The sequence below is a fragment of the Oryctolagus cuniculus genome, chromosome 13, assembly GCF_051225735.1.
Source record: "Oryctolagus cuniculus isolate XC-2025 breed Fujian yellow rabbit chromosome 13, ASM5122573v1, whole genome shotgun sequence".
Lineage (NCBI taxonomy): Eukaryota > Metazoa > Chordata > Mammalia > Lagomorpha > Leporidae > Oryctolagus > Oryctolagus cuniculus.
Genome location: NC_142879.1, coordinates 18,613,582 through 18,630,519, shown reverse-complemented (window position 1 = coordinate 18,630,519; position 16,938 = coordinate 18,613,582). Strand labels below are relative to the sequence as shown.

Below are 16,938 nucleotides of genomic sequence, written 5' to 3'. Positions count from 1 at the left end.
AGATCTCTGTCTCTCTCCCTCCCTCTCTTCCTCTGTCACCCTGCCTTTTAGATAAAACTAAATACTAAATACACAGATATTAAAAAGAAAAATCCCCCCGTGTGAGTGCCCATCCAGCCTGGCGTGAGCCAAGAGTGCCTGTGCCTCCCACCCACAGGTGAGACCTCAGTTATGGTGGCAGCGCCAGCCGGGTAGGTGAGGATGGTGTGGTGATGTGTTCAACCTGGCCGTCCAGAGTTTCAGTGTGGGCCACACGTAGGCTCCAGAGCTTCAGTCCTCCAGAGCTAGAGCCTCTAACAGCAGTAATCTCCTCCTAGGCAGTCTGTGATGGGATTCCTTTCTCCAGTTGCTTCTCTCAGCCACGTCAGACAGGGCGTCCTGGAACTGCTGCGTGCACTTCCCGGGGGGGGGGGGGGGGGGGAGGTACCCAGGCCGCTGTGATGAGGTCACCTGTCTTTTTCTGCCTTTGTCCTTAGGAGCCAATGAGGTGCTTCTGGTGGTTGGGGGCTTCGGAAGCCAGCAGTCTCCCATCGACGTGGTAGAAAAGTATGACCCCAAGACTCAGGAGTGGAGCTTTTTGCCCGTGAGTGAGGGGTGGTTTGTGGGGAGAGAGCTTCAATGTGCACAGACGCTGACCTGGGTTGTAACGAATGCAGCTGGAAGAGCAGAAAGGCCCACAGGCAGCGTGATGTTCTCACCATCACGGCCTTGTCCGTGCATGGAAGATGCTCAGGGAGCCGAGGTCCTGACTTTAGAAAGTTAGGCTTTAGAAATAAGTGTCTGTGGCCCTGTGTCAAATGAAATTCAGCTTGTCCCACTGGTCAAGTGCCTGTGTAGGTGGCCTGCATGACTCCCAGCATGCTTCATTGGTCATGCTGTGTCCTACTGAACTCAGTGTTAAATTGGGGTGGACATTTGGTGCACTGGTTAAGATGCCACTTGGGACACCCACGTCCCCTACCAGAGTGCCTGGCTCACGTCTCAGCGCTGCTCTGTATTCCAGCATTCTGTCCAAGTGCACCCTGGGGCCAAACGGTTGATGACTCAAGTACTTGGGTCCTTGCCACCCATATGGGGGCCTAGGTCGAGTTCCTGGCTGCTGGTTTCTGGCTTTTGGCCTGGCCCAGCCCCAGTTACTGCAGGCATTTGGGGAATGAATCAGTAGATGGGAGGTGTCTCTCTGTCAGCCTTTCATATAAATTAAACAAATAGATGAAACTGTTGAAGATTATTAAATTGAACTCGTGTTTATTGAACTCAGAAGTTCATATTGTTCTCCCTCGGTATGTGTCTATTTTAGTGTTGAATGAAGGATAATTTCTGAGAAAGCATGGAACTTTTTTGATCGATCCTCCTCCTACCCTTTAGGGCCTATGAATTCTGGCCCTTTGATTAGCAACGTGGGAGAGCTGTGCCAGTCAGTTAGCCCAGGCCTCTGGAAAGGAAAGAGGTGGTGGGCAAGAAAGCCGTTAAGTCTCGAGGCAGCTTGGGAAGAGGCAGCTGTGTCGCGGGCCTGCATCTCCACGCAGCACAGCAAGCCTTGCGTTCAGTGGACAGTGAGGCCACGTGCGCAGGAACCAGTGCCTCAGGGAAGGCTGGTGGTGGCAGGTGAAGCGACAGATGTGCGTGGACACACACAGCGGGCTGGCGAGAGCTGCAGCCCCAGACTCACCTGCCGGAAATGCTGTGCACCTCTTCCCTCCCAACCCCTAGAGCATCACGCGGAAGAGACGCTACGTGGCCTCAGTGTCCCTCCACGACCGGATCTACGTGGTCGGAGGCTATGACGGCCGCTCCCGCCTCAGTTCCGTGGAGTGTCTGGACTACACGGCGGACGAGGACGGGGTCTGGTACTCGGTGGCTCCTATGAACGTCCGCCGAGGCCTCGCGGGAGCTACCACCCTGGGAGGTAGGTAGGTTGGGTGCACAGGGCTGCATGTGCCAGATCAGGGTTCCCACCTCTCCTGTTGTTAGGAACATGAAACCTGAAGAAAAAATTGGTAAGCCCACGTGGTCCTTTTTGCCCTAGAAGTATCAGTTACAGAAGCTATTTAATATTTGTGGATATTTCAACACTGACTACAAAGTTGGTAAATTCCAGTACGCTGGCTGGGGAACTGGCAGTGGGTGTCTTCCTACAGGCTCCCATGTTGGCTTCAGACACTTTGAAGGATTTCATCGTATCCTGTTCTTTTTAGATGTCTTGACTGTGCTGCTGTCCTTGTCCAGAAGACGTAATTAAACATTTTGCTTTTGCTCCCAGGCGTTTGAAGAACCTGTGGAGAGTTTGTAGAGGAGGCTGGTGCTGTGGCTCACTAGGATAATTCTCTGCCTGCGGCGCCGGCACCCTGGGTTCTAGTCCCGGTTGGGGTGCCAGGTTCTGTCCTGGTTGCTCCTCTTCTAGTCCAGCTCTCTGCTATGGCCCGGGAGTGCAGTGGACGATGGCCCAAGTCCTTGGGCCCTGCACCTGCATGGGAGACCAGGAGGAAGCACCCAGCTCCTGGCTTCGGATCAGCGCAGAGCCGGCCGTAGCAGCCATTAGGGGAGTGAACCAACGGAAGGAAGACCTTTCTCTCTGTCTCTCTCTCACTGTCTATAACTCTCTTTCTCTCTCTCTCTCTCTCTCACTGTCTAACTCTGCCTGTCAAAAAAAGAGTTTGTAGAGTAAAGAGTCCTTGGAAATGTGTCATTCTCTCAAATCTACAATTTGTTCATTCTGGGCAGATATGATCTATGTCTCTGGAGGCTTTGATGGAAGCAGGCGTCACACCAGTATGGAGCGGTACGACCCAAACATTGACCAGTGGAGCATGCTGGGAGACATGCAGACAGCCCGGGAGGGTGCTGGCCTGGTAGTGGCCAGCGGAGTGATCTACTGTCTAGGTATGCAGCCTGGGGTGCAGGAGCCTCCGGCTGGGGGTCCCTTTGGGCCAGAATGAAGTTCATAGACTCCTGCAGCGAAACCCTGGTCTGTGTCAGAACGCGTCCCCTCGTGAGTGGCAGTCCGCTCTGTGTGTGCAGTGTATTAGAACTGTGGGAATGCTAGGCCGGCGCCGCAGCTCACTAGGCTAATCCTCCGCCTTGCGGCGCCGGCACACCGGGTTCTAGTCCCGGTCGGGGCGCCGGATTCTGTCCCGGTTGCCCCTCTTCCAGGCCAGCTCTCTGCTGTGGCCCGGGAGTGCAGTGGAGGATGGCCCAAGTGCTTGGGCCCAGCACCCCATGGGAGACCAGGAGAAGCACCTGGCTCCTGGCTTCGGATCAGCATGGTGCACTGGCCGCGGCGGCCATTGGAGGGTGAACCAACAGCAAAGGAAGACCTTTCTCTCTGTCTCTCTCTCTCTCACTGTCCACTCTGCCTGTCAAAAAAAAAAAAAAACCTGTGGGAGTGCTGGAACCATGGAAGAGCCGGCTGGGAGAGGCTGCAGCACTCACAGTCCTCTCCAGAATGGTCTCGGCTCTGTCTTGCAGGAGGATATGATGGCTTGAATATCTTAAATTCAGTTGAGAAATACGACCCTCATACAGGACACTGGACTAATGTCACACCAATGGCCACCAAGCGTTCTGGTAAGACCAGTGAGATCTGAGGATGGATAGATGGTGCGCGTGCAGTGGTGGTGGTGTGGTCCCAGCACAGGGGGCAGCAAGTCAGGTTTCACCGCTGACCCCTGTGTAGCTGACCCCGTGTTAATAGTCAGCCGCCGGCTCCCTCTTGTCTCTGCTCTCTGGAGACCAGGACACCAGTGACTCTCACTTTCAACCAGATGATAAACTTGAGGGCAGCCCCCATCTTGTTTTATTCATCTTTTTTTTTCTTTGTTCCTTCCCTGAACTACCAAGTACAGGTTTGTTTGTAACATATGTTAAATACTGTGTGCGAATTGCAGTCTCGGGGCCGGCGCTGTGGTGTAACGGGTAAAGCCATCGCCGTGGTGCCAGCGTCCCATATGGGCGCCAGTTCTAGTCCCGGCTGTTCCATGTCCCATCCAGCTCTCTGCTATGGCCTGGGAAAGCAGTGGAGGATGGCCCAAGTCCTTGGGCCCCTGCACCCACGTGGGAGACCTGGAAGAAGCTCCTGGCTCCTGGCTTCGGATCGGCGCAGTTCCTTTCATTGCAGCCAATTGGGGAGTGAACCAGCTGATAGAAGACCTCTCTCTCTCTCTCTCTTTCTCTCTCTCTCTCTCTGCCTCTCCTTCTCTCTGTGTAACTCTGACTTTCAAATAAATAAATAAATCTTAAAAAAAAAAAAAAAAGAAAGAAATGCAGTCGCTAGTGTGTCGGAACAGAAGAGTAGCTCTTCACTGAGAGCTTCTTGTTTGTTTTATTTGAAGAGCAGGGTTATAGTGGGTGAGTGGGAGACAGACACAGAGCTCGCTCTTCTGCTGGTTCACTCCCCGAATGGCTGTAATGACCAGTACTGGGCCAGACCAAAGCTAGGAGCCAGGAACTCCATCCAGGTCTCCCATGTGGGTGGCAGGGGCCCGTGTTCTTGGGCCATCTGCTGCTGCGTTCCCAGGCACATTAGTAGGAAGCTGGATCAGAAGGGGGACAGCCAGGAGGTGAACCGTTGTTCGTAGGGGATGCCGGCTTTGCAGGTGGCAGCCTAACCTGCTGCACCGCCCCGCCCGCCCCACCAAGAGCTTTTTGGAGTGGAGGGCGGAGCTGCAGGAGGCACAGAACGCTGAGCAGATCCTCTGGTTCACTTCCGGGTAAAACGTGCTCCTTTGCCCCCGTCACCTCACTGCCTCCTTTTCCTGTCCCCTTTTCTCCGGAGGAAGAGTGGGGTCCGAGTTAATGAAAGCGAAGAGGGGGACCATTGCGGTTTCCTCTCATCGCTTCAAGTCCTGGCTGGAGAGTTTGCACACGGGATAACCTGTGCTGGACTAGATTATGCCAGGCCTGTCCAAACCCCCTCCGTGTCCCTCAGCTACCCTAAAATTCACCCAGCCATGAGTGACCGCGTTTTGTTTCTAAACCTCAGAGCCGAGGCTTCGTACCATTCATTTGCTAATACCGTCTTTTTCTCCAGGTGCTGGAGTAGCCCTGCTGAATGACCATATTTATGTGGTGGGGGGATTTGATGGTACAGCCCACCTTTCTTCTGTCGAAGCGTACAACATCCGTACGGATTCCTGGACAACTGTCACTAGTATGACCACCCCACGATGCTATGTAGGGGCCACGGTGCTTCGGGGGAGGCTCTATGCAATCGCAGGGTGAGGATTTAGACAGCAGGCCAGAGTCGTCATCCATCCAGGGCAAGTCTGGGGGACCCGGTCATCAGTCGTTGGTGGATGGAGACAGGGTTTGGGCTGGGAGAAACAGCTCCAGTGACAACCTTTAAGGAACCATTAGTGTGGGGAGAGACAGAGAGTTCATTTCTTTCTCTGCTTTGTCCTCCTTAGATATGACGGGAATTCCCTGCTGAGCAGCATTGAGTGCTATGACCCCATCATTGACAGCTGGGAAGTCGTGACGTCCATGGGAACCCAGCGCTGCGACGCTGGTGTGTGTGTCCTCCGAGAGAAGTGACCGCTGTTGGCGCTCCAGCCAGAGCCAGTGACTGGCCCGAGGGACAGTTGCGGAGAGTCAAGGATCCTTTCCAGAATGTCTGGTTCTCACTGTGTGAACAGGGTGGCTGCAGGCACCGGTGCCCTGATGGTTGTGCTTATTTGACACACACTCCCCCTCGTGCTGGTAGTGGACCCTCAGCAGGCGGGTGACAGATGGTCAAGGGAAGACCGTGCACAGTGTGTGGCTGTGAGACCAGATCACCTGACCCTCTGGTCTGGGGAGCGCTTTCTTGTCGCTTCTAACTTACCGTGTGCTTGGGAGAATATATATATGTTGTGCCTCGGATATTGCAGAGTTGAGGTGCCTGTGGCCACCTAGACGTGGACAATATCCAGCCTGGGTGATGGGAAGGATACAGGCTTTCTTCCTCCAGAAGCAAGTATCTTTGTAACCTACAGGTAGCTAGGGACAACAGAGTTCCACCCTGGAGGGAAGCAAAGGAGAGAACCCTGGCCAGACTGGGGGCCCCAGGAGAGAGGGATCTGACACGCACTCAGCGCAGCAGGATTGCTGGTTCAGAACTGAGTCAGACAGGGAAGTCAGCGGAGCTCAGTGGACTGGGTGTGAGCCCAGGACACCGCTGCGGAAGAACCGGGAAGCCTGACAAGGACGGATGTTTTAGAAGGACCTTTTGCTTGCCGGGGTCTCTGTAGAGTGTTGTGCATCTCAGCACTGGAAACAGTAACAGAGTGAACCCTTGTTGGGCTGAGAGGAGCTGGCGTCGACGTGGGAGTTTGGTGCACCTGGGGACCACTAGAGGTACCTGTGCTTTCACAGTCTTAGTCCCTGCCGGGCGCACCTGGCCACGCAGCGTTTGTCTCGAATGGGTGGAGTAGGCCCTGCCAGGCTCTGACACTTCCACACTATTTATTTGGGGAGGGGCAGTAGCCTCGTTGTCCAGCAGCCGATCACTGCCCCGTTCTCTTAAGGGCGCGCTTCTCCCAGGGAGTGGTCTTTACTGCTGTGCTTGGTACATTCACCTCTCCCTAGAGTGGACTTTATTCATCCCGGGACAAGGACAAGTTCCTTTCTTCGTTTCGGTACCTCTGTGGTCACCATCTCAGAGCCGCCTTCCAAGGCTCGTCTGCGTCGTGCGGTGAAATTCTTGCTTTATGTATTGTGAGTGTGGGAACGTGAAAACCTAAGCGAGGGAGCCCTTGCCCTCCGCTTTGCAGCTCCATTTCCCCCCTCTTTTCCTGAGCTGTATTGCCCTACAGAGTTTATTTCCTTTGTATTTTTTTAAGAAAACATTAAAAAGCAACTGTGTCAAATGACTTCAGAGAGTACATGGCTTATCAGCTGTGCCTTCAGCAGGCATTTTGGAGGACCGGGTGTAGGGGTCAGCTGCAGGTCCCAACTCAGCGTGTTCACCTGGTGTGTTTGCCACCAGCTCTGCTAGACCCAGGTAAGAGGTAGCCACTGCCCCGGCAGGAGGTCCTCACCACGTTTATCTGGATGTGCCGAATTCACTGGCTGCTCTCGCACCTGAAATGGACTGGGAAACCAAAGGGAGCAAAGACGCCATCTTGAGCTCGTTTAGTGCCCACTGAACGGCATGGTTTCCATCGGCCTAGTCGTCTTTCTGTGCCTCGATTTATGGCGTGTGACACGCAGCTGTACGGGACAGGCCCACAGAATCGCAGAACTGATGTTCCCAGGGCGGACAGGAGGAAGGGCCCCAGAGGCGGTGATTTTCCCGGAAGAGGCCACCGGCCTCGCCTGCCCCGAGAACCAGTGCCTGCACAGTGAGGCTCACTCCGTCTCAAGAGGAGGGCCAGGGCCAGGCAGCTGGAGGGGGAGGCAGTGAAGGGGAGCTGGGAGGCTGACGACGAGTTTCAGGCCACACTGAGAGGTGGTTCATAAACTGCAGCCGCAGCAGCAAAGTCAGCATAGAAAGCTCACTGCTGCAGGCCGGCGCCGCGGCTCAATAGGCTAATCCTCCGCCTAGCGGCGCCGGCACACCGGGTTCTAGTCCCGGTCGGGGCGCCGGTTCTGTCCCGGTTGCCCCTCTTCCAGGCCAGCCCTCTGCTGTGGCCAGGGAGTGCAGTGGAGGATGGCCCAGGTGCTTGGGCCCTGCACCCCATGGGAGACCAGGAAAAGCACCTGGCTCCTGGCTCCTGCCATCGGATCAGCGCGGTGCGCCGGCCGCAGCGCGCCGGCCGCGGCGGCCATTGGAGGGTGAACCAACGGCAAAGGAAGACCTTTCTCTCTGTCTCTCTCTCTCACTGTCCACTCTGCCTGTCAAAAAAAAAAAAAAAAAAAAAAAGCTCACTGCTGCTGTCCACTCTTCCCTCTTGCTCACCTTCGTGTGCGTGCGCACACACGCGTGCACACACACACACCCCTGGTTTGGTGCTTCCTCCTGTTTTCCCAGCTCCATAACAGGCAACCAGCCACTTAGTTACCTAACCTAGGAAAGCTGTCACTGTCTCGTGTCATCCGTGTGACAGTACAGACATCCAGTAAGTTTCAGAGTTCCACTGGTTTCCTCTCTAATTGTTCCGGTCCCTTGGTACGCCTGCCTTCCCTCTGCTGGAGCCTGTATCTGTCGGCTGGACTCACGAGAGCCTCCCATGCCTAACCTCCACCCTTCTCCCCTCTTGCACTCTAACCTCCATCTTGTCATCAGTTACCCTCCTCAAGCAAATAGGACCATCGTGGTACTGAACAGGCAGCAGGGGCAGGCACAGTGGGTTAAGCCACACCCCTTATCGGTGCCTGGAATTAATTCCTGCCTCTGCTTCTGCTAACGTGCACCCTGGGAGCCAGCAGGTGATGGCTCAGTACTTGGGTTCCTGCCATGCACATGGGAGACCTGCATGGAGACCCAGGCAGCTGCCTTTGACCTGGCTGAGCCCTGGCTCTGAAGCCATATTCACCGTGGGTATGTGGGGAGTGAATCAGTGGATGGAAGATATTCTCATTCACTGTCACTTTGCCTTTCAAATAAACTTTTTAAAAAAGATTCTTTAGGGGCAGGTGGCATCATGACACAGCAAGCTAAGCTGCCACCTGGCATGCCAGCATCCCAGATTAGAGCACCAATTTGAGCGCTGGTTTCCAAATCAAGTCCCTGCTACTGTGCCTGGAAAAGCGGCGGAGGGCGGCCTGAGTGCCTGCGGCCCAGCCGTGCACAGAGGAGACCTGAGTGCAGTGCTGGGCCCCTGTATTGCTCTGGACCAGCCCTGGCTGTTGTGGACGTTTGGGGAGTGCAGCAGCAGATGGAAGATAACCGTATTTCTTTCTCTGCTGTGTAGTATTCTCCCCTTCGAATACTTAAACATTCTTTTAGAAAAGTGCAGATTTTCAATAAAAATGAACAGTTACTCTTAGCCCAAAATCCCATGGATCTTCACATTATACAGTTCAAATTAGCAAACGTTGGCCCCATGGCGAGCTAAGCCCTTTCCACCTTTCTGGTCTTCACTCCTCCTGTACTTCCCCTTCGTTCATGCATAGACTGCGCTCAGAGACGTCGCTTTCCTGACAGTCCTAGCCTTTTAAACCCCTGCCCGATGCCGCCTAGGTAAAGCGCTTCTTAATTCCGCAGACAGAATTACTCGCTCATTGGTTCTCTCTCACGTGCCGTTGGGCTGTGTTCTCGGATACAAAGTGCCAACCCTATCCTCCGTGCTTAGCGGGCTGCTAGCCCTGGGATTAACGAAGAGGGTAGAGGAGAAACATGCAAACGGGGGTGACGGGTCCATCAGACGTGGATCGCATGACAGTTTCCCCTCGTAGTCGGCTTCCTCTGCCCCTTTGAGGAAACCCCCGGCGTGTTGCTGTACAAGCCGGAGCGCTGCAGACTGACCCGATGGAGCGAGAAAGCGTGCTGTCCTAACGTGACAGCACCTAGGGCCGTGCACCTTCAGACCTCGGGCACTGGGGACACGAGTGCCCACCTCACGGAAGAGGGGTGATGACTCGGCAAGTTCCTGACCACTTCAGCTCTGCGGCGTAGTAAGCGGCCACTATGACCGCAACAGACGCCAATCAAAACCCCCACGCCATGCTTCCCGTCCCGGAAAGGTACACGCCCCTCCAGGGTTTGCTAACGCGGCTAAAACCTGCTGTTGACAGTGTCCCCATTCACTCCTGGGACCCAAAGAACTCAAGAGTGAAGGGCATCCCGAGTGCTCTCTAGGTCTTAATGTTAAGGGAAGCCCCAAGATCAGCTGGGCAGGGAGGGAGATTTGTCGCTGACACCAGGAAGTGATCCTGTCACAAAGCCAAGCCGACACTCGGCCACTCGGGCCCGACCGTGAATGAGCGCGCTTGCGCAGTGGCGTCCGGGGCGGCGCAGGGGGCGTGGCCGTCCGCTCCTCGCCCCGCCTCTACCCAGGCGCGCCCGCGCAGTCCGGGAAAGCGAGCGGAGACAGCGCCTGCGCAATCGTGGCGGAGGAGGCTGTGGCGGCAGCGGCAATGGAACCCGCGGAGCAGCTGAGCGAGTTAGTGTCAGCCGAGGGCCGAAACCGGAAGGCGGTGCTGTGCCAGCGTTGCGGCTCCCGGGTGCTGCAGCCAGGAACCGCTCTCTTCTCCCGCCGACAGGTAGGGAGGCGCGTTAGAGGCGCCGACGCCCGCACCCTTTCCCACAGGGGCCGAAGCCGCCGGCGGCTTAGTCCTGCCTCCTCGACTTCCGGAGACCGCGCCCCTCCTCGCGCGGCCCTTAGGCCCCGCCCCCAGGCTCGAGGCCCCGCCTCTCGCAGAGGCTCCGCCCCTGGGTTGCCGCCGCGCGCTGGCTGCAGAGCACGCGTTCCTGTTCGCTGCTCCCTGCCCAGCGGTGGCCATCGCAGCCCTCCGTCCGAGCCAAGCTTGACCCCGGGTCTGCTGCCCCGGCCCGGCCCTGGTGCGCGGCCCGCTGCAGCCGCGACGGTGCGATGCGGTTCCATCCCGCGTCAGCGCCACCCGCCGGACCTTACCGCCCGGTCCCCTTCCTGACCGGCGCCTGCCGGCTCCGCAGCGGCCCGAGAAAGTGACGGAGCCGCCGCTGCGGCCGAACGCCTTCCACGGCCAGGAGCAAGCGCGTCCCCGCGGGCCCTGCGTCCGTGGGGTGCGGGGCTGCCGTCCTGGCGCGTCCCCGCGGGCCCTGCGTCCGTGTTGCCGGCTGGCGTCCTGGCGCGTCCGTGGGGTACGGGACTGGCGTCCTGGCACGCCCCGCGAACCCTGCGTCCGTGGGGTGCGAGGCTGCCAAACTGGAAGTGGGTCTCAAAGACGGACTTGTTTTTCATTCCACCACCATCACCCCAAGGGAGGAGAATGGGAAAAAATAACTAAGGTAGATTTTTTTATTGAAAACCAGTATAGTCGCAGGAAAGTGCAAAGTGTAGTCTAAGTGAGCCACGTGCATGTCCTGCCCCGTAGAATGATCTTTTGTGAGATCTGTTTATTTGAAAGACAGGGTGATCTTCCATCCGCTGGTTCACTCCCCAGACGGCCTCCATGGGCGGGGCTGGGCCGGGCCCAAGCCAGAAGCCTGGAACTCCGTCTGGGTCTCCCACGTGGGGGGCAGGGCCCGAGCCCTCGAGTGGTCACCTGCTGCGGCCTCCCAGGACAGTCACTGCCCTTAGGCTGTCAGTCCAGTTTGAAAATTATTTTTGAAATTGTGCTTTCGGCCGGATTGCCAGACTAGCACACTGAGCCCCTGGAGATGATGGGAGGCACAGAAGAGGGGGCCAGGTGAGGAGCGAGGCAGTGGCACCCGGGGCAGCCGTGCGTGTCCCCTGCCCCTGTGGGGACAAAGCTGCTGTGTGTGACAGAGGCTTTCTCCTGTAGCTGGAGGGCGGGGCCGGGATCCTGGGCTGACTCTCCACATTCCGGACAGAGATTTTCCTCTGTATTCCTTAGGAATGTGATGAACTAGATCAACGCTAGGGGCCTGCACTTGTTCTCTCGACAGATATTTTAATTTCTGCCAATGGGTTCAGACCCAGGGTCGTTCTTACTTATTTACTTATTAGATTTATTCACTTATTTGAAAAACGGAGTTACAGAGGCAGAGAGAGAGGTCTTCCATCTGCTGGTTCACTCCCCAAATGGCCACAATGGCTGGAGCTGGGCGGATCTGAAGCCAGGAGCTTCTTCCAGGTCTCCCACGCAGTGCAGGGGCCCAAGGACTAAGGCCATCTTCTGCTGCTTTTCCAGTCCATAGCGGAGAGCTGGATTAGAAGTGGAGCAGCTGGGACAAGCACTGGCGCCCATATGGGATGCCGGCACCGCAGGTGGCAGCTTTACCTGCTTCACCACAGCGCCAGCCCTGACCCAGGTTCTAGTCTGAGCCCTGGTGATGCGGGAATGAGCCAGGCACGGCAGCTCCCTGCCTCCGGAAGCTGAGGTTCCAGTGGAGGGAGACACCTGGCAGGGAAGCCAGTTCACTGAGGTCATTTCAGACAATAGGACAACGTCAGGGGCTGCGTGAAGAACCTGTTGGGGGGAGCACTGTGTGCGTTCCCCTGATTGGGGTGCTGGTTTCAGCAGTATACACGTGAGCCACCAGGGACCAAGCTGCACAGCTTAAACAGCAGGAAAGCCCTTTAGGGGGTGGGGTGCGGTGTGAAAAGCATAACATGCATTTGGGCCGAATGCCAAGGAGCTGGCCTGGAGTTCCCGGCTGCTGGTGTTGGCCTGGCTCAGCCCCGGCTGTTACAGCTGTTTGGGGAGTGAGCCAGCAGATGGAAGATCTCTTTCTGAAGGCAAAGTGGACTTGTACTGATGGAGGAAGAAGAGAAGGTGGTGTGGTTGATGCATAATGGGTCGGGAGACACCAGAACCAGTGAGGGCCTTGTAGGCATGGTAAGGGCAGCCAGGAGCCACTCACCCTCAGGGTTTGTAACTTTGTAAGAGGGTCCCTCTCCCCGCCCCCTTGCAGATGGCCACTAGGGGGCAGCGCAGCACGTGAGGGGCCAGCCCAGCTCTGTTCTCCTTCTCTGCCTGCAGCTCTTCCTGCCTTCCATGAGAAAGAAGCCGGCGCTGGCCGACGGCAGCAGCCCTGAGGGCGACCTCCTCCAGGAGCACTGGCTGGTCGAGGACATGTTCATCTTTGAGAACGTGGGCTTCACCAAGGACGTGGGCAACATCAAGTTTCTGGTCTGCGCAGACTGTGAAATTGGACCGATTGGCTGGCACTGCCTAGATGACAAGAACAGCTTCTACGTGGCCTTGGAACGGGTTTCCCATGAGTGACGCGGGGCGGGGACTCAGCTCCACCCCGGCTCCCCACAAGAACTGGCGGTTGACCTGTGCGGTGTCTGCCGCCTTCTGGGTACTGATGTAGCTGCGTGAGCACGTCAAGGGGTCCCCGCTTCCCCGAGGCCTCAGGGGCATGCCTCCTGCTTCCGGTCCCCTCCCCCGCCCGTCCTGACGCTGTCCCGCCCCCTGCTTTCTCCTTGGCTCTGCTTTACCCAGGGCTGCCTGTCTGCTTGCTTCAACCCGGGCGCGTGACAGAAGGTGCGCAGGGGCCGGGGGTCGCAGCTCCACCTTTCTCCGGCTCATTCAGGAAGCCCCGCCCACACGGGCCCCAGAGCGACTTTGTCGGATGCCTGACTGTGTCGCCAGGGTAGCTCTCCCGGGCATTCACAGACTTGTGCATTGAAGCCTCTGACTGGAACACAGCAGGCAGACATGGCCGTCTTCCCTTCAGCTCTTGGGCTTCTCTGCGGAATCAGCGGTGGGGGTGGGGGTGGAGGACTTGAAAGGAGCGGGCCTGTGCCGCGGACTCGCGACGCCGTGGGCTGTGTCATCCGCAGAGGCGCCGCCCTTGTGCGCTCCTCATTTACCGAGCCCACGGGGCACCGTGCTCAGACTTTGAGTACCCGCTGACTGTGCCGGCCCAGGATCCGCGCTCGCCGTCAGCCTGGCCCTGCTGGCGCAGCTGTGGGGCTCCTCCCTTCACCCCAGAGCTGCCTCTGGGCTCCTCGCGGGAGGCAGAGCCTGGACAGGGGGCAGCCAGCCCACTCCCCTGGAGCCGGAGTGAGCGGAGATGCCCGTTCCAGCAGCCGCAGAGGAGCGGCCCCTCGAGGCACAGACCCAAGCCGCAAAACCCAGTCGGTGCTTCCTGTGCCCCCGCCTCACAAGCTGAGCGTTTCTTAAGTGTAGGCTTTAGCTTTTCTTTTATAGTCGCAGAAGTGGCACCGGTTCATTGGGTGAAATTAGAATCGGTGTCCAGTTTCGCCTGCAGTCCTGCCACACCGCGGCGGCCGCGTCCTTCCCCGGGCTTTTCTCTGTGTGCGTGTACAGGAACGTGTCCAGTGTTTCTGAAAGCAGACAGAAACCAGGCTGTAGTCTTCTGTAACTTATTTATGACAGCAGAGGGTGGCTCTCTCCCCATGTCAGCAGGCAGACGCCGTGTACCCCAGCGCTGCTGGTGTTCCCGTGAGCTCTGTCATTGTGTAAACAACCCGCCAGCTTGATTTCGCGTGTGGCGTTGTAGCTGGATCTGCGCCCGCCCTGGGCTGCTCCCCACGTGTGCGTGTGGTGCGAGGTGGAGCCGCAGGGCTCCCTGTTGATGGCTGCGCCCTGGCTGGCACGCGGTCCTCGGCGGGACTGCGCCCACCTCCAGCAGTGTCGATGAGCTCTAGTTTCTCTGAACCCCTTACCAACATGGGGTATTTATTATCCTTAGAAAAAATACTTGGCCACTTTACCCAGAGGGAAGAAATAGTAACTCATTATTTTAATTTGCATTTTTTTTCTTTCTAATGAAGTTTTATATACACTTAATCGGTTTGTATTTCCTTTTTTGAGAATTGCCAAACATTGTTGCCTCAGGACCCAAAAGCACCGAGTGGCTCTTCTGCCGCTTTGGTGGGATTTGAGGGAAATAAAGGTGTTGCAGCGGCGGAGAATCGCTCTGCGCGTCTTTGGGAAGAAAGCGGAGCCCTGGGGTCTGGGTCTGGGCTAGGAGCGGTGACACAGTGCGCACTGGAGGACAGTGTCAGCTCTTCACTCTTCCCCATGCAGGCCCTCGGCGATGTGCGTGCGTTTGCTCCCTGTGCCACGGCGGGCACGGACCCCCGGGCTTGGTGCTCTGAGGATGGAAACCTGCAGTTGCTATCACAGAGAGCAACTGATTTTAGCCAAGGCCTAACTCTGCAAAACTGACTTGGTTTAACAAAAGCAAAGGTGGCCAGGGGTATGCAGACGTCTCTCATATCATGAGCACATTATGTGTGAGGCTGCTCCCAGAAATGGGGGGGGGGGGTAATTGGCACTGGCCATCCCACTGAGGACAGAGAGAAAGACTGGACAAAATATGTTAAAAATCTGTTTGGGAGGCCAGGGCCACGGGTCACTAGGCTAATCCTCCACCTGCGGTGCTGGCCACCCAGGTTCTAGTCCCAGTTGGGGTGCTGGTTCTGTCCCGGTTGCTCCTCTTCCAGTCCAGCTCTCTGCTGTGGCCCGGGAAGGCAGTGGAGTATGGCCCAAGTGCTTGGGCCCTGCACCGGCATGGGAGACCAGGAGGAAGCACCTGGCTCCTGGCTTTGGATTGGCGCAGCGTGCCGGCCGTGGCAGCCATTTGGGGGGTGAACCAATGGAAGGAAGACCTTTCTCTCTCTCTCTCTCTCACTGTCTAACTCTGCCTCTCCAAAAAAAAAAAAAAAAAAAAAAATCTGTTTGGTGCCTGGTGTTGGGGCATAGTAGGTAAAGTCACTGCTGACAACACTGGCATCCTGTTTGGGTGCTGGTTCTAGTCCTGGCTGCTCCACTTCCAATCCAGCTCCCTGCTAATGGCCTGGGAAAGCAGTGGAAGATGCCCAAGCATTTAGGTTCTTAGTACCAGCGTGGGAGACCCAGATGAAGCTCCTGGCTCCTGGCTTCAGCCTAGCTCGGCCCTAGCTGTTGCAGCCACTTGGGAAGTGAGCCAGCAACAGAAGATCTTTCTCTCTCTCTCTCTCTCTCTCTCTCTCTCTCTGCCTTTCAAATAAATAAGTAAATCTTTAAAATACAAAGATCTGTTTGAAGGCATCAGAAAACTGATGTGATATTAGGGATTCCTGGGCCAGGATCCTGAAGAGATGGAGGTCCTGGGAGGTGGGCCTGGTGTTGGGGCCCTGTGCTTCTGGGGGCACTTGCAGCCAGGGTTCAGGGCCTCAGGAGTGACTTAGCAGCCTCCCAGGTGGGCAGAATGTCAGGTCAAAGGTTAGCCCTGACCTTGGGCTGCAGCCCTTGGTCCTTTGCACCCCAGGGACAGGGTGGCTGAGAAGGTGGAAGTAGGTTCTTGCAGGGAACTACAGCTCAGCTTCCCGTTACCTCACTCGCTGAGGTCAGATTAAGGGGACCCCAGAGCGGTAGCTGCCCCAAACCCTTGGCATAAGGAAGCATAAAGCCTTTCTAGAGGAAAATACTGTCCTGTTAAGTTATTGCTGCAGACCACTTTGGTAATATTATATCCAACATGCGGTGAAATGTAACTAGGTGTTACTTACTGTACACCTGTATCAAATTATGCTCCTCCAGGAGTTCAATGGTGTATCTATTTAAGACAACCTAGTACCTCCCTTAAAATTTGTAAAAATGTAACCACACCTATGAGACAGGGTAATAAGAAAACTAGCAGGGCTACCTGTGGTGTATTAGATTAAGCCTCCGCCTGCAGCACCAGCATCCCATATAGGTGCCCGTTTGAGTCCTGGCTGCTCCACTTCTTTTTTTTATTTTTTATTTTTTTTATTTTATTTTTTTTTGACAGGCAGAGTGGACAGTGAGAGAGAGAGAGAGAGAGAAAGGTCTTCCTTTGCCGTTGGTTCACCCTCCAATGGCCACCGCGGCCAGTGCGCTGCAACTGGCGCACCGCACTGATCTGATGGCAGGAGCCAAGTACTTATCCTGGTCTCCCATGGGGTGCAGGGCCCAAGCACTTGGGCCATCCTCCACTGCACTCCCTGGCCACAGCAGAGAGCTGGCCTGGAAGAGGGGCAACCGGGACAGAATCCGGTGCCCCGACCGGGACTAGAACCCGGTGTGCTGGCGCCGCAAGGTGGAGGATTAGCCTAGTGAGCTGCGGCGCCGGCCCTGGCTGCTCCACTTCTGATCCAGCTCCCTGCTAATGGCCTGGGAAAGCAGCAGATCATGGCCCAAGTCCTTGGGTCCCTGCACCCATGTGGGAGACCCAGAGAAAGCTCCTGGTTCCTGGCTTTGAATCAACCCAGCTCTGGCCCTTGAGGCCATTTGAGGAGTGAACCAGCAGATAGAAGACCTCTCTTTCTGCCTCTGTCTTTCAAATAAGTAAATAAACCTAAAACAAACAAACAAAACTAGTAAAACACACAATAGAGATATCAGAGTTTTCAAACACAGGTTTCAGAATAACTGCTTACTCTGCTCAAGGAGAGAGGTAAGTTTGGGAATTACAGCAGATACCTAGACATA

The 16,938-nt window shown here is 56.3% G+C and overlaps 2 protein-coding genes across 12 annotated transcripts in view; both read left to right on the top strand.

The window, feature by feature from the left end:
- The window catches only part of KLHL12 (kelch like family member 12), a 31,563-nt gene extending 24,715 nt beyond the window's left edge, over positions 1–6,848 (top strand). For 3 of the 11 annotated variants that reach the window (XM_089311305.1, XM_008268567.5, XM_070055098.2), the window contains 6 exons: positions 477–583; positions 1,714–1,909; positions 2,725–2,883; positions 3,469–3,567; positions 5,030–5,216; positions 5,406–6,848. In XM_089311305.1, coding sequence (XP_089167431.1) covers positions 477–583; positions 1,714–1,909; positions 2,725–2,883; positions 3,469–3,567; positions 5,030–5,216; positions 5,406–5,532 — 875 coding nt within the window. In that variant the 3' untranslated portion in view covers positions 5,533–6,848. The remainder of the gene's footprint in view (positions 1–476; positions 584–1,713; positions 1,910–2,724; positions 2,884–3,468; positions 3,568–5,029; positions 5,217–5,405) is intronic. The other 8 variants (XM_089311302.1, XM_089311298.1, XM_089311299.1 and 5 more) reach the window with 5 other exon arrangements.
- A 3,064-nt stretch (positions 6,849–9,912) lies between these two features.
- RABIF (RAB interacting factor) lies at positions 9,913–14,414 on the top strand. The gene is made up of 2 exons (XM_002717588.6): positions 9,913–10,122; positions 12,508–14,414. Exons 1-2 carry the CDS (start codon positions 9,997–9,999, stop codon positions 12,751–12,753), a joined length of 372 nt encoding a protein of 123 aa, XP_002717634.3. The 5' UTR covers positions 9,913–9,996; the 3' UTR covers positions 12,754–14,414.
- The last annotated feature ends 2,524 nt before the right edge of the window (positions 14,415–16,938 follow it).

What these genes read in the sequence shown, in the direction of transcription:
- RABIF (XM_002717588.6), top strand. Translation starts at nt 9,997, where the DNA reads ATGGAACCCGCGGAGCAGCTGAGCGAGTTAGTGTCAGCCGAGGGCCGA. An exon ending in CTCTCTTCTCCCGCCGACAG is followed by an intron (nt 10,123 to 12,507) that starts GTAGGGAGGCGC and finishes CTCTGCCTGCAG; the next exon opens with CTCTTCCTGCCTTCCATGAG.